This window comes from Microcaecilia unicolor, chromosome 1, assembly GCF_901765095.1.
Source record: "Microcaecilia unicolor chromosome 1, aMicUni1.1, whole genome shotgun sequence".
Taxonomy (NCBI): domain Eukaryota; kingdom Metazoa; phylum Chordata; class Amphibia; order Gymnophiona; family Siphonopidae; genus Microcaecilia; species Microcaecilia unicolor.
In genome coordinates, this window is record NC_044031.1 from 272499691 (window position 1) to 272527253 (window position 27563).

General features: G+C 43.6%; 1 protein-coding gene across 1 annotated transcript in view; it reads left to right on the top strand.

Annotated features, from left to right (window-relative positions):
• LOC115472384 (nephrocystin-3-like) overlaps window positions 1-27563 on the top strand; it is a 228543-nt gene that overhangs the window by 106580 nt on the left and 94400 nt on the right. The window contains exon 16 of the mRNA XM_030206641.1: window positions 13958-14040. Coding sequence (XP_030062501.1) covers window positions 13958-14040 — 83 coding nt within the window. The remainder of the gene's footprint in view (window positions 1-13957; window positions 14041-27563) is intronic.

Genomic DNA, 27563 nt, shown 5'->3' on the forward strand with positions numbered 1-27563 from the left:
CTTCATACTGAAAATTTTCTCATACCTAGAGCATGTGAAATGTCTCTTTTATACATGTTTCCTGTTGTCCTTGTAGTTCTCCCTTTTGACTGAAGGTTCTTTCATAGTCTGTACATTTAAATGGTCTCTCTTCAGTGTCAGATCCCTCTGGAAATGTCTCTGCTAAGAGGTCGGGTATGGGTTCACTATCCTGACACTCTTCTGGTGGGCTACACACAAGTACCATGGCTGTGCGATTTGCATAGGCCTTTAACATATTTGCATGAAAGGTACGTTGCTTTCAGTCTTGAGAGTCCACAGATATAACATAGTTTGTATCATTCAGGTGCCTTATGACCTTATAAGGTCCCGCCCAGTTAGCCTGAAGTTTTTATTCTGATGAACTGGGACTAAAACAAGTACCTGCTGCTGGCCCTCATAAAACTCTGTATTTCTTTACGATCATACCAGGTCATTTTCTTAGTCTGGGCTACCTGCAAGTTATCTCTGACAAAGCCCACGAGGTCTTCTAATCTCTGCCACATATTAACCACATATTCAATTGTAGGGGTGTCAGAGGTATCAACTTTCCCCTCCCAATGTTCTCTTATTTTTTTTTTTTTTTTTTTATTTATTTATTTAGTTTAACAATTTACAAGAATATGCATATTGTACAGGAAAAACAGAGTTAGTAAAATTCAAATAAAGAATTCTCTTCCATAAACCAATCAATTATACGTCATAATTTCTACTCTTCCTTAGACCACTACATGTGGGGGGTTAGTCTTTTAAACCAGGAGAACATAAGATTTATATAATAAAGAAAAATGGCCTGACTCATATTCTACCCTCTTATCCCATGTTAACAGTATGTTCAAACTAAGGTGGATTCACATTGGAAAGCTTTTTCTGTTCAAGAAAAAACTTTAAGTGATCTGGTTCAAAAAAAACATATTTTACATTCAAATATTTGGTTAAACATTTACATGGGTACGCCAGCAAAAAAGTGGCTCCTAATGCCCTGGTTTCTTCCCTCAGTGATAGAAATAATTTTCTCTTATCCTGTGTAGTCTTTGTGACATCCGGAAATATCCAAAGCCTTGAGCCACAGAAACTCTTCTTAGAATTCTTAAAGTATAATTTTAATAATGAATTCTTATCTTGCTCGAAGACAAAAGAAATTAAAAGTGTTTGACGCTGAGATATTACTGACAAAGATTGTTCCAAGAATGCTGTTAAATCTTGTAAACTATTTCCAGCTTCACCTTGAGTTTCTTCCCTCAATTCCCCCTGACTTTTCTTTTGCAAGGAAATGTAAAAAATTTTGTTCAATGGAGGAATAAGTGAGGGGGAATATTGCAGAATCTCAATTAAATATTTTCGAAATAGTTCCATTGGAGCAATACCATCTACCACTGGAAAATTCAAAATCCTTAGATTCAAACGTTTATTATAGTTTTCAATTTGCTCTATTTTTCTCATCATCAACGTTTTATCTTTTATTATAGTCATATTAACTGCTTTCAGCGTTGTTAAATCTGTTTCAATTGACTCAAACTTTGTGGTATAGTCACTTTTTACTTTCTCCACTGTTTCTGTCAAGGTATTTGCTTTACTCACTAGAAGTCTGGTCTCCTGGGCAGTATTCGTCACTATTTTTGTCAAGGCCTGAATAGCCTTCCAAATCGAATCCAACGTTACCACCGGTGGGGTTGATAACTCCAAAGATAATTCCTCTGCTCGTTCTGGGGTGGCGCCGTCATTTTCGGGCCTGTCTCTGTCACCTTCCGATGAGATCAGGTCCAACATCCCCCCTCTCTCGCGAGCAGGGCACGGCGGGGTGTTAAACTCCGGCGGTGAAAGAGATGTTTCAACAGCCTGGAATGGCGTCGCTCCTTCGGCATCATTCACAGCGGCTTGCACGCCGGTTCCTCTAGGGCAGCTCGCTACGAAACGATCCAACGTTGTCTGGAGAGGCGTAGAGGTAAGGAGCACCGACGACGTGTTCCTCACCACGCCTTTTCTCTTAGTGTGAGGCATTAGATTTCTCTCCGATTTAGTATTTCAAAGAAAGAGAATAACATCCAGCAACATCGGAGCGTTCAGCCTCGAGTATGAGTCGCCATCTTGGACACGCCCCCTGCCCCCAATGTTCTCTTATAAGGGCAAGGGGCCCTCTGACCTTCCAGCCATAAAGCAACTCAAATGGGGAGAACCCTGTAGACTCCTGAGGTACTTCACTGTATGCAAACAGTAGGTAGGGTAAGTATTTTTCCCAGTCATGGGCTCCCGTTTCTACGAAAGTCTTTAACATATGCTTTCATGTCCTATTAAATCTGTCCACCAACCCATTAGTTTCAGGGTGATATGGGGGTAGTTCGTACAGATTTCACTCCACAGCAGTGGCGGGGCGGTGGGGGTGGTCTGCCCCAGGTTCACGCTGCTGGAGGGTGCAGAGAGCAGCCGCGCGCCTGTCGGCTCCGCTGGTTCCCTGCTCCCTCTGCCCCGGAACAGGTTACTTCCTGTTCCGAGGGAGCCAGTGGAGCCAACAGGTGCGCGGCTGCTCTCTGCACCCTCCAGCAGCCAAGAATGCACCGGGGGGGGGGGGGGGCTTGATGCGCCGAGGACGGGGGTGTCGTGCTGCACCCTGGGGGGACGGACACCGCTGGCCCCCGGGGGGGTGGTGCGCAGCAGCGATCGGCCCTGGGTGGCAGCCGACCTAGGATCGCCACTGCTCCACAGTCTGCCCACAGATTCTGGATCAACTCAGATATAAACTGTGTCCCTTGGTCCGAGAGTATTTCTCATGGATATCCTACCCAGGAAAATATTTCTAGCAGGGCAGTGGCAATTTTCTCTGCTTCTATTGAGGATAGAGCTACCACTTCAGGATATCTGGTAGCAAAGTCCACCACTGTCAATATATATCTTTTCCCAGTCCGGCTAGAGACAGCTAGAGGTCCCCACTATATCCACAGCTATTCTCTCAAAGGGCTCACTGATAATGGGTAAAGGTTTCAGGGGAGATCGGGGGTGACTCTTTGGCACTCATCACAGGTTCAACAGTAGTCTGCTACAGCTCGAGATACTCCTATCCAATAGAAGTTCTAGGTTAGTCTAGTGCGTGTGCGTGTCACCCCCCTGATGTCCTGCTAGTGGAATATCATGTGCAATCTGTAGGAGTTGTTCTTTGTATGCCCTATTGCCCTTGGCACTATAAGCTGCTTGCCTGCTGTCCAGGGCCTACTAGGATCAACAGGATCAGTCTCTCTGTACAGCAAGACCCCTTTTTTATAGGATTCGATCTTTACAAGTCTCACTGGTTGGTTGACCATCCTCTGCCTCAGGGCTTCCAGGTCAGTGTCAGAGCGCTGTGTTTTCTGAAAAGCATGTCTCTGTCCTATATCAGTATTCATATCTGGAAGGGTCTCTTCTGGCGACTCTGACAACTCAGGGTCAACAATCTGATCAATAGGTGTGTCATTTAAGTCAGGCTGTTCTTTACTCACGGCCTCAGTCATCTCTGGAACTGGTGCTGCTGGAAGCACTGGAGAGCCTCCTCCTGCAGCTTGGTCAGCTGGTTCCACCTGGACTGGGTCAGGATCTGGAACTGGAGAGGTGATCTCTGATGCTTCTGCTTGTTAGGCTACCCGGGCCTGACTACAGGTCACTATAGCGGACATCCTGACTCCGCTGTCAAGGGGTAATGTTTATTGAACCCATGTCGGTCCCACACAGCATTAGTACCGGCATGTTTTTCATTATTCCTACTTCTCTGTATCCAGGCTTGGTACCCCAATCCAGGAATACTCAAGCAATAGGTACATTCTCTCTGGATCCACTGGCTAACATTGCCTCCACAGGTCACCTTGGAAGAATTGCATCTTCTGGCACCAGCTCCAGTCCTAATAAAGTCATACTAGAGCCTGTGTCCGCAAGCCCAGCCACTTGTGTCTTATTCACAGTTACTGGGGTGCTGTAGTGTTGTGGAAACCCATCTGCTTCCTTGCTTGATCAGTAACTTTTTGTGCTGCAGCAACTGCGTGGACCTCCTTCGTGGAACTGCAACCACCCATGAAAGCCGCCAGCTTTGGTGCAGGAACTGAAATGCTCTTTAGTGCAGGCTTTGGATTATCTGGGCAACCTGCTTTGAAATGTTCTGTACATGCACACTGGTAACAAGGCTGTTCATGCCTAAAGTCTTTAGGTTTTTTGGAAACACTGGCGGGTTTGCTTGACAGTCTCTGAGGTTGCAGGGATATCTGACTTAGGGCCCTGGCTGCCCTTAGATCCCGGCTGCTGCAGATAAGGACTGTTCTCGTTGCCAACCAGGGATGGTTAGCCATAAAGATGTCAGCCAACTCAGCCGCCTTCTCTGGAGTACAGGACTGGTGATCTTGAACATGTTCCCTCACCTTTATACGTCTGGAACTTTAGTCTATAGGTCTCAAGGTAATGCCATAATGGTTCAACAAAGCTTTGTGCACCACCTCAAACTGGGAGCATGTCTACATGGACAGTCCTTGGAATGCCTTAAGTGCTCTACCGGTAAGCTTTCCTCCCAGATAGCGCACCGACTCTTTATGAGGAATCTCATTAAGTAGGCAAACTTTTTCATAGGCAGTTAAATATCCACCTATGTCACCTGAGGTATTATTAAACTGCGCAAACAAGTTGAGCCCAATTCGGGCTGTGGATCCTTCTTCTGCGCAGGGATTCAGCTGGAGCTTTGGATATGAGCTATTTCCATCTCCATCTTTAATTTCTGCAGCTGGAACTCCTACTTCACACACCGCTGTCGCTCTTCCCGTTCCTCACGCCGCAGCTGGTCTAGCCGCTGTTGCTCTATCATGTAGTTCTGCCGGATTTCAGCTGGTGTGGCACCTGGCCCTGCTAATGCACGGGCCATTGTCCACAAGAGTCTGGTCTCCCCTCAGGAGAACTCTGCGCAGGCCGGTCCTGCGTCTCCTCCTCGCTGAGTTCATCCAGTTGTTCTGGTGTTAAGTCAGGCATATCCAGTGTCTGAGGGCTGCTACCAGTCACCATCAGCATGCTGCTAATCTCCTAACACTACCAAAAAAAAAAAAAAAAAAAAACCTATACTGGGAAGGGACCACGCTATTGCTGCATTCATTCACTGTGCTCTGTGTCTGGAGGTTACAGGTAAAAAACAAACTCATTCTGAACCACTCAGTGGATAGTGACCCTCACCCAAACACTGACCTGACAATCCCTCTGCTGCCAGAAAAAAAAGAATAAAGGTCTGCCATGAAACTAGCCACCCACCTGGGGCTACCCCGCGCCCACTTAGAGGGTCTATCCCCAGCATAGCTCAGGTCTGCGTGCATCTGCCACTTGTGCTCTACACTAGCACCCTCCTCTCAGTGACTGGGTTCCAACTGCCTCTGGGCAAGTCTCCTGCTCTCAGATTATCCCCAGTGATTTCTAGGTTTCTGGGGCCACACTCCCAGTGGTTCCACAGTTCCTGGAAAAAACTCATAGACCTACCAAGATTCTTGTCAGTCCAGACAAGCAGAGGCAATAACTAAAAATGTTTATTGTAATGAAAAATTAGAACAATGAACAGAAATGTTCAACAAGCAAAACAATAACAGGTAATTGAAATAGGATTACTTAGTAAACCAATGTTTAGATAGTACCTGGGGAGATCAGGACATATAGCTGCTCACAAGTTATGAAATATAAACTTTCACAGGGCCTCAGTAAAGAGATCCTTCTCTCTTTTTTTTTCCCTGGCTGACTAAAAAAAAATTACTTCACAGCTTAAGCTAACAGCTTTTTTGGCGGGAATCAGAAACTGACAGTTCTGTAACAACTTTACAAACAACAGACAGTCACCACCTGCTGGCCAAACACAGGAAAAGCACATCATAAACAGTAATATAATTTGCAAGTAGGAAAATTCCTGTTTCGCCACAATAAGAAAACAGGAGAACAGTTCAGAATGGAAGGATGTTCATTAATATTTTAGAAGGGTGGGTTTTTGGACTGATCTGTTAGAACTAAAGGAAAGAAAATGATCAGGTAAAACATAGTTTCTCCTTCCTTAGTGTCCATACCAGACAGTTCAGAACCAGTGGGATGTAGCAAAGCAGTCCTCAATGTGGGTGGGGAAAGAGAAGAATTACCCAAAGAGCCTGCATTAGAAATTTGGGGTATGCACCTTGTAGAACATCTTAACCACAGAAGGTCGAAGAGCAATTACATGGGATAATACTGCAGTTAGGCAATGCAAACTGTAAATTCTTAAGCCTAGGCCAGGGAAGTTCATTGCCATGTAACATATATCTTATTCTGCATGGGGCTAATTTGATGTTTCTTATGAGTTTGAAGATGGAATTTCTCTTGAAGAGGGAATCTATACACAGAGAAAAATAGATATTCTTCCAGCATCAGCTCCTTATTGTAGCCCCCTAGGCAAGAATTCTTATTCTTGCTTAGCCTTCTTAACTCAGGCTCTCATTAGAACCTGGTGAAAGAGTTATACTACAATTAATACAAAACACTTCTATTAAAGTTTTAACTGGATCTAAAAAATTCATTCATGTCACTCCCCTCCTTAAAACTGCTCAGTGGCTACCCCTCACACACAGAATAACATATAAGATTCTCTTGTTTTCAAAATCCAATGCACATGCTTTCCCCTCCTTCAATCTGCTCACTGGCTACCCCTCACACACAGAATAATATATAAGATTCTCTTGTTTTCAGAAGTGTTACAACATAGTGAGACATAGCATATTTCAAATATAACACTCCTTTCTTAACAATTTGGAAAATATGCTATGTAAAACAAAACTCTCTGTTATTCTTTATTGTGTTTCTTGGCTGGTTTTCTATGAAAAGATAGCACAAGGTCTTATTTATTCCATCCGGCGCTAGTAGGAACCTAAAAGAATTTGACCCTATGTCTAGGATGACTTATGAACAACCAGATTAGTTGTAAATCTTGCTTAGGAATTATATTGAAATGCATGTTACAATTTTAAAGGATGTTGTCATTTACTGTGTATCGGTTACGAAACTACTCCCAGCAGTGCTGAGATAGATACATATCCAAAAGAGGATGTTATGTTTGGTGCTTACTGTTTTTAAAATTTCCTTTGACAGAGATACAGAAATGAAACAGTTTGTTATTATATGCATAAGGGACTATGCTCAGATGTTATTGTTTACATAGCATACATTTTATGACTTTGGTTAATTTACTGCTTTAGCTGGTTAAATCTGAAAAGCTGTGCTTTGCTGCCCTCTAATGGACTTTAGAAGCAACTTTAAATTAACCCTTTATCCTTTTATTTCACTTTTAAACTGTGACACCTAAAAATTGTACCAACGCTAACCTCCAGAGAATAAAACAAGTGAGATGCGGTTTAATTAAATGGGAGGTGGGGACAAATGCTGTATTCTTACCGGCACACTGCTAAAAGCTTCAGAGCAGATGTTACTAAAGGAACAGCTTTATAAACTAACACATAGAACATTATGAGCCTTTACAGTTAAGGGAAGGGGGAAATGGGACTTGATATACTGCTTTTCTGTGGTATTTGGCAACTACATTCAAAGCGGTTTACATATATGCAGGTACTTATTTTGTACCTGGGGCAATGGAGGGTTAAGTGACTTGCCCACAGTCACAAGGAGCTGCAGTGGGAAACGAACCCAGTTCCCCAGGAGCAAAGTCCGCTGCACTTACCACTAGGCTACTCCTCCACTTCATAAATCACAAATTACATCTGCCCCATTCACCAAGCTGTGCTTAGTGGAGAAAAACAAGCAACAATGGTGTTCTTAAACACACACCCACTTATGTGGCAAAAGAAATGCTAGGGCATGATTCTGAATTCAGTTTTCAAAATTAGCAGCTGCATAAAAAAAATTATTTACAAAGCCAGAATTGAAGGAATCTGTCAGATCTGTTGCCAAGGCAAAAGGAAATGCTATAGGTAAAAGCAAAAATCAAACCGTGGTTTATTTCATTGCCATAGCATAAAAAGGAAACCTGTGAGCACACGCTCATGGCAAAATTAAAATGGGGTACCCCGGCCCAAACATTACCTTTACATGAAAGGACAAAATGTTGCTTCACAAATGGTTTTAGCAACCATTTGGACAGTGTTCATTTTCACTTTTCCTTCTCCCCTCCCTTCCCCTCATGCCAGAGGAGCAGTCAGTTCTGCAAAAAGAAAAGAGATTGTTAATAAGCCTTCTCCAAATCATGAAATGATGGCACTTAGTTTCTGTTTGTAACCTAGAACAAAACTGAATAGAACAGAATTAATAATGGGTATGAACCAGATATGCAGAGTTGTCACTCCCTGAGGCCACCTGTTATAACAAAGAGTGGTCTGTGACAATTATCTTCCTCCTTCCCAAGGTCAGTGACTTATGTTGGGTCTTAATTTTTAAATTTCCACAATGAATTAAAGACATTCGAGACTGCTTGGAAATTTGGCAATCGGAAGAAAGAAACTGATCAATTAAGATCCCCAAGATTTTCATTGTTGAATCCAAAGAATAAGTAACGTTATCAGTCTTAAAATTTGAGATGGTTATTGGGTTATAAAGGCTAGTTACTATCATAAATTTGTTTTATCAGTATTAAGTTTCAGTTTGAAATTAAGCGCCCAGGATTCCATTAAGTTGATACCTACGTTGATTTTGCAATCTCATGTAATTCTTTGATGAATGGGATATAAATTGTAACATCATCAGCATATATGAATGCTGAAAACCCGTTTGATCCTAGCAAATGGCCTAAAGGGATCATCATAATGTTAAACAAAATATGTGACAGAGGAGAATCCTATGCACTCCACTACAAGAAACCCATGACGACGAGATAATACCCAGTTTCTTAACTTGGTAAGACCTGGATTTTAAAAATTCAGAGAACCATTTCAAGACAGTTCCACAGATTCCATAATAGTCAAGTATGTTTAAAAGGATGTCATAAATCTACTAGACACGTCGAATTGGAAAATTAAAACTTTGTTGCCTAAGCTTAATTTTCATCTAAGATTGGTTACTAATACAGTAAGAACGGTTTCAGTACTATACAAGGGCCTGAAACCCATCTGATATTTATGTAGAATTGAATGATGCTGAAAATAGTCCATTAACTGATGAGTGAGTAGTCCCTCCAAAACTTTGACTACTAGAGGTATTGAGGCCACTGGTCTGTAGTTGGAAACAATACTAATACTAATTTGACTATTTTGGGGGATTAGAGTTAAGATTATGCTACCATTGCAAGTAAGGAATATACCCTGAGATAACATTAAAGTTAGACTTCAATGTAGGTGATCAATTAAACCCTTAGGGGCAGGTTTCAAGAGATTAATTAGGACAGGAGTCAAGAAAGCATTGTGATTTGGTATATTTGTGAAGGAAATGATTGACTTGGTCCGATGTGATAGGTTGAAATGTCAACCAATTTCTATTCATAGATGAGTAAAAGGGTGATTGATTTTGTAAATTAAAGAATTGCTTTAATGAGATGGAAGAGTTTTTCAATTCTTTTATTTTATTTATTTTCTGTTCAAAATAATAGGCCAGCTGGTGGGCTGAAGGGACAGATTCATTTATAGAGGTTACCTGTTGAGTATTCAGCAATGAATTAACTAAAGCATATAGTTTTCTAGAGTTAATTGTTGTTTCGCCTATGAATTTAGAGTAATAAGTAATTTTAGCTTTGGAAATCAAATGTTTGTATCTTCTTAGGAGCCGTTCCCAATTTACCCAATTATCATTAGTTTTAGTTTTGGACCAAATTCTTTTATATCTTCTGCATTTTCATTTCATTTCTAAGAGATCTACATTGTACCAGGGAGATAACCTCAGATTAGGTCTGGATTTGGTTTTAATCGATGCTATCTTGTCTAGAACTATGTTACAGGTGTCATTCCATTTTTGAATAAAGTCAATGGATGGAGGAGAGGAAAATAGTTGTCTAAATTGCTCACTTGACCAGAAGTTTGTAGGGTCAATTTTACCTCTGGTTTGAAAGATGTGAGAATCGTTTCATGTTTTAAGATTAAATGTAGCTTCCATCCAATTAAATGTGAGGCAGCTATGATCTGTCAAAGGAATTGGTAACCATTGTGGATTAAGTATGGAAAATTTCAATGAGTCTCCAAATTTGGTTGCTAATATAGCCAATTAATAACTTTTGACATGAGATTGGCCATTGAAGATTGTGAATTGCCACAATTAGTCAAAAATTGATTGGTATTATAATTGTTAGGATTGTCAAGATGAAGGTTGACATCTCCAATCAACAAAATGTCACAATTGACACAGGTAGTTGCAGTGAACTCATTGAACACAGCTTCCACTTGCTTCCAACTTCCAGGGGGCTGATATACTAATATTTGAATTAGTTTTGATAAGGAAGAATCTTTTTAGAGAAGGTTGCAATTTCTAGGTGGGGAGTTTGCAATTTTTGTATAATTTTTACATCAAAGAATGACTTGTAGATGATGGCTATGCCTCCTCCCCTTTTTTTTAGTTCTGGGGAGATGAAAAATTTTGTATTCCAGTAGGCAAATGTCTAGAGTTGCTGGATCATCAATCATTTGAAGCCAGGTTTCAACAATAAGAGTTATGCCAAATTGAGTCTCTTCTATCTAGTCTCAAATTATTTCAGTTTTGTTTATGACAGAGCGAGCATTTATATATCCAACAGCCATAAGTAGATAAGAGTGAATGCTTTTTATTTGATATTGGAATTTTAACTGACTCCTTTTGTAAAAAGTCTTCAAACAATTCCTTCTATTTCTATTATTGTGATTAGTAGAAGGTGATAAATTAGAGCCTACATGAGTTGCATGTTGAAAATCTGATGTAGATAAGTTATGCGAAAGTCTGTTAGACGAGCAGTTTATATACTGTCTTGGATTAATTATCACTGGGATATAATTTTCAACGGCTAAGGTAAAGTGTGGTATAACACAAGACATTATAAGTAAGTGTGTTAACCAATGTTGTAGAATTCTATGTAAATCCATTGCCACAGAGTGTGAATAAGAATGCAGTGACTTAAAGAGTGCTAAGGAGTGAAAAACTTTCTTGGTGTTTAGGAGAGAGTCGTTTTTTTATGTTGGGGAGAAAAAAAAATTAAGACAGAATACAATCAACTCTTATTTTTTCAATAAAACATTGAAAGTATCCAAGTGCCACTCAAGAGCCGCACGAAGGTGTTCCTTTGGCACGCCCCTTCAGTGTGATATCTAAGGTGCGATGCCTCAGAGGCAGTCACGTTGATATGGCCATTTGCCACTGACATAAGCTAACCACCTTTGCTTAACAAGTCAGATAAGGCTAGCCCTCAAAATTGCCCACAAAGGTGCACAACAGGACATGCCCCTTAAGTGTCCGCCTTCAGCAGCACGCCTGAGGTGGAGCGCCTCAGACTGGGCTCACTGTTATACCTGAACAACAGAAGGTGTTGGAATGTTGATGTTGCCGGTAGACAGAGCCTCATACTGCACTGCCAAAAAGTCAAAGGAGCTGCAGTACTGATGACCACAAAGTCCTTCTGCAGCCAGCAGACACATACTGAAGTGCAGGGAGACACAACACTGGCTGCAGGCAACCAACACTCCGTGTAGATGGGCAGACAGATCAGATGCCACAGACTGGGCTCACTGTTATAACTCAGCAAGGGAAGGTGTCAGAACATTGATGATGTCGCTGGTGGGCGGAGCCTAACACTGCAGTGCTAAACAGTTGAGCTGTAGTGCTGATGACCACAAAGTCTTTCTGCAGTCAGCAAACACACACTGAAGTGCAGAGAGACAATCACTGGCTGAAGGCAGCACTCTCTGTAGATGGGGTAGACAGATCAGATGCCTCAGACTGGGCTTGCTGTTATAGCTCACCAACAGAAGGTACCTCTTACCTTCTGTGACAATAAATAAATAGAAAACATTAAATATAAAATTGATTTCATATTTTTATAGATAAATATAATTATGTAGTAAAGACATACATGTTGGTATACTATTTTATATGTATAAGACCAAAGTGAAATAGCACAAGTAAAAGTATAAAGCAGGAATTTAAGTTAACTAATTACAGTTTTTCCCTGCGATCACAGCAGGCAGGAAAAGTCTAGCAGTTTCCACCATTCCCCAGGAAAGGAAGAAATCCCCAAGAAAAACTACCCTTACTTACAAAAGTCAGGCTGCCAGGACCTGGGTTAAAACAGAGAGCTAGAACAAGCAGAAGCCCTGGGAGGAGGGGAAGGCAGGAAACAAAACGCTGGAAGCTAGTCAAACAGCTTGGAGAATAAGCATCATGGGAATTGAGAGCTTAGAGGAAAGCTAATCACCAGGAAGGTGCACAGGGGCAAAGGCAGTGGGGAAGGTACGGAGAAAGTTGGGAACTAAGGGGGTCTTTTACTAAAGATTAGCTGGAGTTATCTGCAGCAGAGCCCATAAGAATAAAATGGGACCTACTGCAGATAACTCGAGCTAACCTTTAGTAAAAGACCCCCTAAGTGTATTTTTGAAGATGTTCTGTTTTCTGAGAGAGGGAAATGGGGTGGTGAAAAGCTAGTCCCTAGAGTAACAGGGTTGCCAGCACCGCAGTTTTCCCATGGGATTGGGCGGGGGGTTTTTTGTTTTGTTTTTTTAGTAGTCACTGCAAGTTTGCAGTGGTTGTGATTTTTGGGTGGGTTTTGGGCAGCTGCACTGGTAGGTCAAATTTGGAGCTGGAATGAGGCTTGGCACATCTGAAGCCTCATTCCTGCTCCAAATTTGACCAATAGGAGAGTGATGAGGTCATCAGAAGCAGGGAGGGAGGAGGAGCTATTGCTGCTCCTCCCATTGCTCCAAGGGAGACACCCCACACGCATACACACCACATAGGCTATTTTTGGGGCATGGGGTTGGGCGAGAAATGTTTACCATCTTGCAGTCCTGTAAAGTAGTGAACAGAAGGTACAGGGCAAAGGAAACTGGCAATGGAAAGTAAATTGCCTTTATAAGTCTGCTCTTAAGCATGGGAAAAGCTAGCCAGAGGTTACAAGGAGCTCCTAGAAATTGAGATTTTGCCCTTGTAAGAATAAGTGAATCACTGGGAACCCTGAGGCTAGAAGAATGCCTGAACAGGGAAAGAGGTTGTTGTAACTCTGTTCTTATAAACCCAGCCCTACATTGTTGGAATTTTACCTGAGAGGGATGTTTAGTTCTACGGTGGATATTCTTAGTTGTTCAGAAGAAACCAATAAATTATGTAGGTTCTGTAGGATGAATTTGTACTTACCCTTCTGAGCAGAATGGGGGATGTTTGCATCATTTAAGTAAGCTGAAAGAATTGACACCCCAAATTTTTCAATGCGGTCTTCTAATGGGTGAGAAGGAAGCTTCTGGAGAGATACCGCTTAGGATGATAAGAACAGGGTGGGCCTGCCACTGAAGGGGAGGTGGGCGGGGTGACCTGCAGACAGAGCTCCCTCTTTAGGACAGCGCTTCTCTGGATGGTGTTGGCTCCAGAATGGGGAATCATCACCCAGGCAGAAGGGTGAACCCAGGAACAGACACAGAGGAACCCCCTAGCTATGACAACTTACATATCTTTTTTTGTTTGTTTTGAAGCCACCATTATCTCCAGAGGCAAAGCGTTCCATAACTGCACCACTCTGATCACAGGATCCCGTCATCTAGTATGTTGAAAAAAATCCCCATAGCTTGATGGGATGCCATCTTGTTATATTTGTTCTGGGATAACATTAAAAATTATTTTAGCACTTGGCATTTGATTATTTTATCATTGCCTTCTTAATGAGCTGTGTTTTAGAGAACTGGATGAAGTATTTTCTTGTATTTGGCTTAATTGAAAATAAATCAAATTGGATCTTCTATTCATCCTGTAGTTACAGACTCTGAAGTTATACTTTTCAGTTTAGTATTTGAAATATTTGAAAGTCTGGTTTTCTTTTACACTGTTGCAGGAGCGAAAGCTAGAACGACACTGTCGCTCTGCTGCAACCTGCAATGCCTTATATGTCACATTGCTGGCTAAAATGATCACAAGGTAAGTTGCAATTACTCAAGGCACCCTTGTGTGCTTCTTTTCAATAAACCAATTTCCCTAAACATGAAAGCACGTTCAAAACACTCTAGCAAGAGGTGATGAAATCATTAGCATATGACATGAAGAGAACTATTTCTGTTATGATGAGTTTGCAGCATTATATATTCTGTGCACAGGTTTGTTTGCTTTTCTTGCATATATGTGTGTCTGTGTTTCTCTGTTTGTTTGAATGTTATACTAGCAGGCTCATTTTCGAAAGAGAAGGACGCCCATCTTTTGACACAAATCTGAAGATGGGTGTCCTTCTCCCAGGGTTGTCCAAGCCAATTTTGGACGTCACCAACTGCTTTCCGTCACAGGGACAGCCAAAGTTCAAGGGGGCATATCGGAGGTGTAGCGAAGACAGGACTTGGGCGTGCCTAACACATGGACGTCCTTGACCCATAATTGAAAAAAAAAAAAAAGGGCGTCCCTGATGAGCACTTGGACGACTTTACCTGGTCGTGTTTTTCTTACGACCAAGGCACAAAAAGGTGGCCGAATTGACCGGATGACCACCGGAGAGAATCGGTGATGACCTCCCCTTACTCCCCCAGTGGTCACTAACCCCCTCCCACCCTCAAAAAATATCTTTCAAAATATTTTTTGCCAGCCTCAGATATCATACTCAGGTCCATCACAGCAGTATGCAGGTACCTGGAGCAGTTTTAGTGGGTGCAGTGCACTTCAGGCAGGCGGACCCAAGCCCACCCCCCTTCCTACCTGTTACGTTTGTGGAGGAAACAGCGAGCCCTCCAAAACCCACTGTACCCACATCTAGGTGCCCCCCTTCACCCATAAGGCTATGGTAGTGGTGTACAGTTGTGTGTAGTGGGTTTTAGGGGGGGTGCTCAGCAGACAAGGTAAGGGAACTATGTTCCTGGGAGCATTTTATGAAGTCCACTGCAGTGCCCCCTAGGGTGCCCGGTTGGTGTCCTGGCATGTCAGGGGGACCAGGGCACTACAAATGCTGGCTCCTCCCACAACCAAAGAGCTTGCATTTGGTCATTAATAAGATGGGCATCCTTGGTTTCCATTATTGCCAAAAATCAGAAACAACCAAGTCTAGGGACGACCATCTCTAAGGATGACCAATATTTCAAGATTTGGGCATCCCCGGCCGTATTATTGAAACGAAAGATGGACATCCATCTTGTTTCTATAATACGGGTTTCCCCGCCCCTCCATCGGGACGTTTTGCGAGGACGTACTCAACAAAACTTGGGTGTCCCTTTCGATTTATGCCCTTGCACATGATTTAAAGCAAACAAACAAGCAAGCCAAGAGGTGGATATAACCAGCGCTTTGGCCATTCCCACCCCTCGGCGCGCTTGTGCTGACTTTTGTGGGAATACTAGATGATTTTACAGAGTAGAGGAGAAAGAGAGAGAGAAATACCTTTCAGCAACTCAGAGAAACAAAATTTGGGCTTTGAATCACTAGCTGGCGTAACAGTTGCCTGGTGTTCATAGCAAGCTGTTCAAAAAGCTGCTTGATTAGCAGTACTTTGACATCAGGCCAGAAATCCAGTCATGATACCCCTTTTATATTTTTGTCTATGACATTCAGCCTTCATTCAGGTGTCATAGATGCTCATCATTAAGTTCATAAACACTTATATGCCACTCCTTCCAGGATCAAAGGCTTTTCTACACACACAAAAATAAACCATCAGCCTAATAACTAGGCATTAATTGAAGAGTAATATACCAAAACCCCATCATCAGTGTACAAATGCTGGTCCAGGAAAGACCAAATGATGGTCATTCAGTGATTGCAGTGACTGGAATAGCAGAAACCACTAGAGAACATGAATTGAGGTTATCGGGTGGTAGACTTAGGAGTAATGTCAGGAAATTCTTTTTCATGGAGAGGGTGGTTGATGCCTCGAATGCCCTCCCGAGGGAGTTGGTGGGGAAATATTCTGTGGCAGAATTCAAAAAGGTGTGGGATGAACACAGAGGATCTTTTAATTAGAAAATGAATGGTATAAAAAACAAAACTTAAAGGGTTGCATATGTGTTTGCATGTCAAGTGATACTTAGATGGCAACTCTGGCTGTATCAACTAAGGCTGATGTTGGGTTATGTTGTAAGGTCTGAGTCCCGCATATAGCAATCCTCCGGTTTAGGATGGACTGGAGAGAGCTTTGACGGAAACTCCAGTAATTTGGAACGTGAGGAGAGTGTGGGACAGACTTTTACAGTCTGTATTCCGCAGATGACAAGATGGATTCGGAAAGGCTGGAGTGGGATCTGACAGCAACTCCAGTAGTTGGAACATAAGGACAGAGCTGGGCAGACATCTATGCTCTATATCCCAGAAACGACAAAGAAAGACCAGAATACAGTATTTAATATCACGTTCATTGTTGATTTAATCTTGAATTGATAATGAATGGGACTGTTAGGCAGACTGGATGGACCATTCAGGTCTTTATCTGCCAACACTTACTATGTTACTAAATACTGAAGGACAGCTATTTGCAGATCTTTAAACATAAGGACTAGTAATTTGGATCCTACACTGGAGTGGTAGTCAATGAAATTTGATCAAATTTTAGAGCCTTATTCAAGACACATATAGCTATATTCTGTAGAATTTGAAGCTTTCTCAAATTGTTTTGAGATGTACTAACATAAATTATGCTGCATTAATCTAACCGAGAAATTAACAATGTATGCAAAGGGGAATGACACACAAACCAAGAAGTAGGGTAGACTGGCTCTTTCAAAGAACACACAAGAGACGTAGTGGTTCCTATGTATAAGAATTTATTGGAAAACACCAAAGACTCGATACAGCAGCCATATTTTGGTGTGCAAGCTCCTGCCTCAGGAGTCTGAAATTGTGGGGTACAATAGGATAAATAGTATATCCGATGTCACACATGGGAAAACAGGAAGTAACAGTTAACTCTGTAGGACACAAATCAGTGTTCCGATGGTAAAAAGTAAATTGCGTAGAATAGCCATCAGAATATATCAACAGGTATTTTTCTCCTCTGCACTTCAATCTGTTTCTTAGCCCTCTGTCTCTATTAGCACAGACACTAGGAATTAGCTCCTACTCTTAAGCAGATAACATTTTACTTATTCACTATACTACTGCTGATTCTATAAATCTTCAACCACTTCAGTGTTCTTTGAAAGATGTATTCACATGGTTACAGGCACATCATCTGGTCTTAAACCCAGATAAAACTCTAGCATGATGGATCACAGGCTGTTTAACCCCTCCTTCCTCGGCTTCTGCGTTATTGAATACAAAGATAATCCTAGTCTCTCCTCCTATAGGTATTTAGGTGTTATTTTCAATTCAACACTTTTCTTTCATTCCTCAAATTCTCAAGTGATGAAGACAGGCTTCTATTTTAACAGAAACTGAGAAACATCAGAAGCTATTTATGCATTCATTAACTCATGTCTTGATTATTGCAATGAATGCAGGAATTAGTAAATCAGATTTGAAAAATCTAGAAACGTTACTGTAGGATTCTCTGCCAGGCCAAACATCAAGACCATGCAAGGCCTTTGCCTGTTTATACTGGTTTCTAATTGAATATAGGGTCAAATTCAAAATACTAACTTTTACACATAAAGGGCCTTATTTATATAAAGGTTATGTTCCTAAATTTACACTCCTAAATTTAAGAGCATTATTCTCTTAAATCTATGAGCGTAATAAGACCTAAATTAGGAGCATAAATTATGCTCATAATTTAGAAGTATAAATTTAGGAGCATAGCCTTTATCGAATAGGGCCCAAAGTCCATTATACTGGAACCCCGTCTTATTTAGCTTCACACCTCTTCACATACTCTTCGCTCTCTTACTGATCGCTCTGTTACTGATAATAGACTTGTTCTTCCTAATCCTTCTAAATCCGGATGGGAATTGACCAGATCTAGTGCTTTTGTTTCTTAGCTCCGGCACTTTGGAATTCTCTTCCATGTTATATCCGTTTAGAAAAGTCCTACACCTCATTTCGCTCTCTTCTAAAAACTTTTTGAGCAGGTGTTTTGTACCCACTAAGACATACATTGCTATGTACCTGGAACAGTGTGAGTATGATGATAAAGAATGCAAGATTGCTAGAATGCAGATGGTCTCTCCCCTCCTTCTTAAGTGAATGTTACTTTCCTATCAACTTATAGAATTCATTTCCAATTTTTTAACATTGCTTTTATTGTTAACCGCTTTGATTTGTCCGATGACTAAAGCGGTATACCAAGTTTATTAAATGATTAAATCCATATTAAAATACAATCTTCAGGAACAAAACACCAGTCCAGCACTAGCCTATTAAAATTAAAGAAACATGCCTGGTCTATAATATATTACATTAAATTAATGTAAGAGTAGCCTAATGTTTAGTGCAGTGGCATGAGAACCAGGAGAACTGGGTTTAATTTCCAGTGCAGCTCCTTGTGACTCTTGGCAAGGGGATTAGAGACCTATGGTGTATTAGCAATGAACTCTGTGTAGAGCTCCAAGTGAGCTGTAAAATATAGCATGCTGCATGCCTATTAGCAGCAACAATACAGCTGCATTGTGTGATTACACAACTGTGAAACGCATTACCAAAAACCTTGAAATCTACGTAAGACCACATAAACTTCCGGAAAACACTAAAAACCAACCTGTTTAAAAAGGCATACCCTACCGATCCAACATAAATGCCTGATCTCTGCAACACAACAAAACTAAAGAACGTAATGGACATAACACAAATCTTCCATTAGACAATGCCCTAATGTGGTTGTACCACATGAACTTTATCTTACCACAACATCACATTGTATTTGTTCACACCGGAGTCTGCAATCGCATCTCCGGTACTATGTAAGCCACACTGAGCCTACAAATAGGTGGGAAAATGTGGGATACAAATGTAACAAATAAAATAAATTACTGATGGTCTCTTCTCCTTCAAAGTTTCTCTTAATGAAATTAAAGATTCATTGGTATCAATCATCTTCTTAGGGAGTTGTTGCTTGAAGTATAGGGGAGCTGTGTTGTACACTATTGGATTTTTTCTCCTCTTAGAAATTGTGGGTTGATGAAGAGCTGTCACTGCATCAGTAACCCACTTGAGATCAGCCTCCATAGAGCGAATTTGCAAAGCTGCAGTGTGGTCTTTGATCACACTTTCATATTGCATTATTATTTGGAACAAGACTCCTGATGCAACAGTTCATTTGGCCATGCAGTCCTTCAGAATCTTTTTACCATCTAGAATCCAACTCACTCCCATAAGCTTATTTATTTTCTGTCCCAGGCTGCCTTTCCAAAAAAACAAAAGGAAAAAATGTTATAAGTTCTTGTTTTACTTGCTATCACTGTTCATCAACCCTTGCCTGTTTCAGGATCTTCAGCATGTCCCCTTTTTTGTTGAACATAGCCTTTAGCAAGGGAGTCCCACATGTAAGGCTATTATATCCTGATATATAATTTAAAAGGGGGGGGGGGCAAAAAAGGAGCATAGCGGCCTCCATGACATCAGATTCTAATTAGAATAGGAGGCACATTGGTTCTCATTGTGTTGTATTGGGAAGTGTATGAAGGTAAAGACGCCTGTAAGGAACAAGGAGAAATTGCTAAAGAGACTATGAATAAAGGAAAATAGTATCCCTGCCCAGCCTTTGCCACTGCCATTGCTACATTTGTTCCTTTTCCTTTTCCGTTCTTTGGAATCCACACATTTTTTTATAACATTCTCAGGATTGCCAATATTTTCATTCTGTGCTTTTTATTTCCCTGTATGTCTGTAGAGCCTGCATTTACCTTTCTGCTCTCTTGTATGAATAGATACATTTAAAGTTGTATGTGATCTTGGAGACATTCCTTATCTTTGTACAACGAACATCACGAGGTCAGCCCGTTTTTTTTCTTTTTTTAAAATTTTTATCACAGTTTTATAACATGTTTCTTATTGCCTTTTCTCATTCTTAGTTAGTATGTTTTAGATTCTCCGAGGACAAGCAGGCTGCTTGTTCTCACATGTGGGTCGACGTCCGCGTTGGCCCAGGAATCGGCATTTTGCCAGCAAAATAAAACAAAGTTTTGCTAGAGTCTTCTAGCACGCGAATCGCACGCACCGCGCATGCGCGGACGACTTCCCGCCCGTCGCATGAGCGTTCTTCCTCAGTTTTTTCTTGTCCGCGGCAGAGAGACAGCAATTCTACACTTCTCTTTCCTTTTGGCCCAGGAGAAAGAGTCTTGACGACGAGTTTGTTTACTTTTATTTTTATTTTTCACCTCATTCTTAAAAAAAAAAAAAAAAAAAGTCTCCCCTATTTTTTCTAGGTTTTAGCACCTTTTTTATAAGTTTTCTTTCTTTTCGACGCGGCCGACTTTCAGGCCGCATGACCATGTTCTTTCCTTTCTTTTGTGCCCCTTTTTCTTTTCAAGGCACAATTGCGTCCTATGGTTTCGCCGAAGCCGTTTTCCCTTCCACGTCATCAAAGTCACCCAACGACTTCAAGCATTGTATTCTGTGCAACCGGACTATCTCAGGTACCGATACCCACGTCTGGTGTATCCAGTGCCTTGGGCCTGATCATAGCCCAGCCGCTTGTAATCTGTGTCTTCGTATGAAGAAACGGACTCAAGCGTCTCGAGAAGACCAACGAGAGAAACCTTTTGGGGCTCAGTCCGGTCCTTCGACGTCAGCATCGACATCAGTACCGAGGTCAGCGGCATTGACATCGACATCGGGAAGAAAGGTAATGGTTGCTGAGAGACCAACTCGCGCTGGGAGCAGTGAGGCGTCAAGTGGGTCTCCACCTGCCTTGAGGCCTGCTGCTATGCAGGCCCCCCCCCCCCCCGATACCGACCTTCGTCGGCCCTGGCCCAGAGGAGACCCAGGCCCCCATGTCCTCCTCATCAGTACCGAGGAGTCTCGATGACAGGTGTCGAGCGAAGGTGAAGAAGCACCGTCATCGTTCTCCTTCGACACATGGTACCGGGAGCTCCGGAGCGTCGAGAGAGTCAGAACCCGAGAAGCGTCGGCGCCGAGAGGATCGCTCCCCCTCGATACAGGAGGTGCCGATGTGTCGGTCTCCTAGCATCCCAGTACCTGCTCCCGAGCCTCCACGGATTCTGACACCGCCTGTTCCACTGACCCCGCAGCCTTCTCCAATGGCGGCTCTTGACAAGCGCATCCGGGCCTTGTTTCCAGAACTTCTGGAGGGACTGCTACGACAGTCAGCTTTGGTGTTGGGGGTGCTTGTGCCTTCTGTACATGCTGCTACAGCGATGTGTGTCTGTCAGGCTTTTCCAAAAGCAGGAACTCGGATCGTGAGCCCTTGGGCCACTTCCGAGGAGCGGCAGTGGCAGGCAAAACCACCCCACGCAGGGATAAGACAGAACTCTGACAGGGATGGCTAGACTTCACCTGCACCTGGCCACCCTTCCCCAGGAGTTGAGCCCCTGGGTGCAGGTGGCCGGCAGGACTTGCCGGACAGGGCCGGAAGTGGACCCCAGCAGGATATGCACAGGGACTAGAACACACAGGGAGGCTAGGCAGAATACTAGACTAGGACTGTCAGACAGACAAGGGACAGAACTGAAAGCTGCAAGCAGCCACTGAAACAGGGAACAAACACAGATAGACAAGAGACAGAACTGAAAGCTGCCAGGCAGCCACTGAATAAGAAACACAGGCAACCAAGAACTAGACAAAGACATACAAACAAGAAACAAGACTGGGACACAAGCAATACAGAACAAGAAGCTACACAAGACTAAACTAGAATCAGGCAAGAATTACAGACTATAAACTGGACTAGGCAGAAGTGCACCAGCACCCCAACATACCAGGGCCTTAGGCGATGCAAAGGCAAAGCAGAGAGTTTCCAAATGGCTAATAAACCCAGCAGCAGCTGAGATTCAGCTGCAGCAATCACAAGGCAGCTATGGGTGCTGTGCAGGCTCAAACAAGCCAAGCAAGTCTGGCAGGCTGGAAGATCTGGACTGGACTGGGCTGAAGTCTGGAACGGGAAACAGCACACAGACAATCCAATGCAGCCACCAGAGGGCAAAAGGAACACAAACCAAAACACAGGCAGAAAGCATACTGAAGCACAGAGAGGCTTAACACACACAGGTGTAGTATAGTGGAGTAATCAGAGCCATGCTGGAAGCAGCCAGCACACAGAGACAGAACTAACTCAGGAAGAACAGACAGAAGCCAGCTCAGAAGCTGACCGCCGGAAATAAGGTGAGTCTGAGAGGGGTCACGACCACAGACGTGACAGTGGCTCTTCGCCTGCGGTGAGGTCCCCGACCGTGATGCCGCTCAAGAGAACCAGGAATACTAGAGACTATGCTTTGTCGCCCCCAGGCAGAGAGGTTACAACTCTCTTGACTTTTGGGAGGAAGACGTACCAGGCCGCTATGCTCACCGCCAAGATCCAGTCTTATCAGCTCTTCACGAGCGTGCACTTGCGAGACTTGATACGGCAACTGTCGAGCTTGGTTGATACACTCCCTACGGAGCTGACCGAGCCTGTTTGGCAGGTGGTCAGGCAGCAGAAGGCGTGTCGAAAGTTCCTGGCCAGGGGTACATTTGACACTTTTGACGTGGCATCCAGAGTTGCTGCTTAAGGTATAGTGATGCGCAGACTCTCATGGCTGCGTGTCTCTGACCTGGATCATTTTGTCCAGCAGTGGATGGCGGATGTTCCTTGCCAGGGGGAATAATCTTTTTGGTGAAAAAGTAGAGGATCTAGTTGATCAGATCAAGAAGCATAATGATGCTATGGATTCTCTCTCCCACCTGACGTCTTCTGCTACTGCCTCCTCATCGAGGAGGTTTTTTGGCAGGAGGAGGAGTGCTCCCTATTTCTATTCTAGGCGTAGGTACACTCCTGCTTCTTGGCAGCCTTCCCAGGCTCAACCCCAGCGCGCTCGTTCTCGTCAACTGCGTGCGACTAAGGCCCACTCTACTCCCCAGCAAGAGCAAGGGACAGGCTTTTGACTGGCTCCAGTTCAGCATAGCCTCAGTAAAAGTGTCCGTACCGGATGACTTGGAGGGAGGTTGATATTTTTTCACCAGCAGTGGCCTCTTATAACCTCTGACCGGTGGGTTCTTCAAATAGTCCGGTTAGGATACACTCTCAATCTGGAATCCAAACCTCCAAATTGTCCACTGGGAGCTCAATCTTACAGTTCCCAGCACAAGTAGGTACTTGCAGAGGAACTCTCCACCCTGCTAAAGGCCGGTGCTGTCGAACCCGTTCCACCAGGGGAAGAAGGGCTGGGATTCTATTCCAGGTACTTTCTTGTGCAGAAGAAAACAGGGGGGATGTGTCCCATCCTAGACATAAGGGGCCTGAACAAATTTCTAGTTCGAGAAAAGTTCAGGATGGTTTCCCTGGGCAACCTTCTTCCCCTGATTCAAGAGAACGATTGGCTATGCTCTCTGGACGTAAAGGATGCTTACACACATATCTCGTTCCTTCCAGCTCACAGGAAGTATCTTCGATTTCGGCTGGGAACTCAGCACTTTCAGTACTGTGTGCTGCCCTTTGGTCTGGTGTCTGTGCCTGGCGGTAGTCGCAACGTCGCTACGCAGACTGGGAGTCCATGTGTTCCCTTATCTTGACGATTCGCTGGTGAAGAGCACCTCGAAGGGAGGCGCTCAGCAGTCCATGCGAATGGCTATTCAGGTGCTAGAACTACTGGGGTTTGTAATCAATTACCCCAAGTCCCATCTCACTCCAGTGCAAAAGTTGGAATTCATTGGAGCCCTGTTGAAAACGAAGACAGTTCAAGTTTATCTTCCCGAGACAAGGGCAGACAACCTCCTGTCCCTGGTGTCCACAGTTCGAGTGTCTCAACAGATCACAGCCCGGCAGGTGTTGAGACTTCTGAGGCACATGGCCTCCACAGTTCATATGACTCCCATAGCACGTCTATACATGAGATCGGCTCAATGGACCCTAGCTTCCCAGTGGTATCAAGCTGCGGGGAGTCTAGAGGATGTAATACTACTACTTATCATTTCTATAGCGCTACTAGACGTACGCAGCGCTGTACACTTGAACATGAAGAGACAGTCCCTGCTCAACAGAGCTTACAATCTCCAACTGTCTACTGACTTCCGGAATTCTCTGCAGTGGTAGGCGATTCGATCCAATCTGACCTTGGGGCGTCCATTCCAAATTCCTCATCCACAAAAAGTGCTGATGACGGATGCACCCTCCTGGGTTGGGGAGCTCATGTAGAAAACGGGTCTTCAGATCAATCTCCTGGAATTGTGAGGGATCTGGAACGCTCTAAAGGCTTCAGAGACCGGCTGTCCAAACAAATCATATTGATTCAGACAGACAATCATGTTGTCAGGTATTACACCAACGAGCAGGGGGGCACCAGATCTTGCCCTCTGTGTCAGGAGGCCGTCCAGATGTGGCTTTGGGCACGCCGTCACAGCATGTTTCTGCAAGCCACTTACTGGCAGGCATAAACAACAGTCTGGCCGACAGGCTGAGCAGCATAATGCAACCTCACGAGTGGTCACTGAACATGGGAGTAATCCGCAAGATCTTCCGAGCGTGGGGCACCCCCTCGGTGGATCTTTTTGCCAGTCAGATCAATCACAAGGTCCCTCAGTTCTGTTCCAGGCTTCAGGCCCACGGCATAATAGCGTCGGATGCCTTTTTCCTACATTGGGGAACAGGCCTTCTGTATGCATATCCTCCCATACCTCTAGTAGGGAAGACTTTGCTGAAACTCAAGCAAGACTGCGGAACCATGATTCTGATTGTGCCCATCTAGCCACGTCAGATTTGGTTCCCTCTTCTTCTGGAGTTGTCCTCCGAGAAACCGTGGAGATTGGAGTGTTTTCCAACCCTCATCACCCAAAATGAGGGGTCGCTTCTGCATCCTAACCTCCAGTCTCTGGCTCTCACGGCCTGGATGTTGAGAGCTTAGAATTCGCCTCCTTGGGTCTTTCAGAGGGTGTCTCCCGTGTCTTGCTTGCTACCAGGAAACATTCCACGAAGAGGTGTTACTCCTTTCAAATGGAAGAGGTTTGCCGTCTGGTGTGACAGCAAGGCCCTAGATCCTCTTTCTTGTCCTACACAGACCCTGCTTGAATACCTTCTACACTTGCCAGAGTCTGGTCTCAAGACCAACTCCGTAAGAGTTCATCTTAGTGCGATTAGTGCTTATCGCCATGCAGAGGGTAAGCCTATCTCTGGACAGCCTTTAGTTCGCTTCATGAGAGGTTTGCTTTTGTCAAAGCCCCCAGTCAGACCTCCACCAGTGTCATGGGATCTCAACATCGTTCTCACCCAGCTGATGAAAGCTCCTTTTGAGCCACTGAATTCCTGCCATCTGAAGTACTTGACCTGGAAGGTCGTTTTCTTGGTGGCTGTTACTTCAGCTCGTAGGGTCAGTGAGCTTCAAGCCTTTGTTGTGCATGCACCTTATATCAGGTTTTATCACAACAGAGTAGTCCTCCACACACACCCTAAGTTCCTGCCGAAGGTGGTGTCAGAGTTCCATCTGAACCAGTCAGTTGTCTTGCCAACATTCATTCCCCGACTTTATGCCCATCGTGGCGAAAGCAGATTGCATACCTTGGACTGCAAGAGAGCATTGGCCTTTTATGTAGAGCGGACGAAGCCCTTCAGACAGTCCGCCCAGTTGTTTGTTTCTTTCGATCCCAACAGCAGGGGAGTCGCCATCGGAAAATGTACAATCTTCAGTTGGCTAACAGATTGCATTTCCTTCACTTATGCCCAAGCTGGGCTGTCTTTAGAGGGCCATATCACGGCTCATAATGTTAGAGCCATGGTTGTGTCAGTGGCTCACAAAAGTCAGCCTCCGTTGAGGAGATTTGTGGTAATCAGTCCACACATTCACATCTCACTACTGCCTTCAGCAGGTTACCCGATGCGACAGTTGGTTTGGGCAGTCAGTGCTGCAGAATCTGTTTGGGGTCTGGAATCCAACTCCAACGCCCTAGACCCATTTTTGTTCTTTTCCAGGCTGCACTCTGTTATTTATGGTTTCAGGTCAATCTATGTTATGTCCTCGCCGTTGCGAGGCCCAATTGACCAATGTTCATTGTTTTGAGTGAGCCTGGGTGCTAGGGATACCCCACATGTGAGAACACGCATCCTGCTTGTCCTCGGAGAAAGCGAAGATACTTACCTGTAGCAGGTATTCTCCGAGGACAGCAGGCTGATTGTTCTCACAAACCCGCCCTCCTCCCCTTTGGAGTTGTTGTTGTTGTTTGTTGCTTCTATGCTTTTTGATTAAACTGAGGAAGCACGTTCACGTGACAGGCGGGAAGCCATCCATGCATGTGCGGTGTGTGCGATTCGCGCGCTAGAAGACTCTAGCAAAATTGTTTTATTTTGCTGGCAAAATGCCGATTCGTGGGCCGACATGGACGTCGACCCACATGTGAGAACAATCAGCCTGCTGTCCTTGGAGAATACCTTCTACAGGTAAGTATCTTCACTTTATATAATACTAGTAACGATGGCCCGTTTCAAATCGCAATGAAACTGGCGGTAGCAAGGCTCCCCTCCGTCCCTTTGTGTCTCCGTGTGTCGCTGGCCCCCCTGCAGCCTCTGTGCAATACAACGGAGCTGAGAATGTGCTCCGCCCTCAACGTCATAACGTTTGACGCGAGGGCGGGGCCCACAGTCTGTGATTTTGTGTGGCTTCAGAGCTTCGAACTTACGAACCTGGCTTCAGTGACGTCAGTGCAAATAGAACGTTGAGGGTGAGTTTTATATATATAGATTTTTAAGATATGCGTTTCTGTTATTGTTTTTACAATGGTCTTTCATTTCACTTTTCTTTTTAATTCATACCTTATGTTTTTGAGGTTTTGTATTTGTTTTGCATTTATGATTTATATGTTTATACAAGTGTTGTATATGTTTATGTAGACTCCTGAAGCAGGCGTTTTGACGCCAAAACACAGCAGCTATGTCGAGTCATTTGAGGAGTTCTAATAAAAGATCACCTTTTTGAACTAGCGTCTTCCTTGATTTTTTGGAAGAGCCTATCTACCCTACTCCTTGGATTCTGTCGTAAAAGAGACTCTCAACAGATTATAACACAGAAGTGCAACTAAAATGCATATCATACCCAAACCTTCCTCTCATTCCCAGCAAGCAAGCAAAAAAAAAAAAAAAAAAGCATCTGGAGAGCCTGGACTCTTAAAGCATTCCAGAAAGTCAGTGAGCAAGATAACAACCCCATTCTCAAACTCAAAAGAGCAAGAAAACAAGCTGAGGAGACAGCTAAAAAATCAAAACAGGTAACCAACAAAAAGGAATGATGTCCCCAACCATTTATAGTGAAGCGAGAACCACAAAGTAGCTACCTGCACCCCCTAAATAAAATACACCCACCCCCTAAAGGCTGTGTATAGCCAACAAACCCATGATGTGTGTCATGCTGGAATTCCACCCCCCCCCTGAAAAAAATCCTGTAAATGAGGCAAATCAGGGAAGC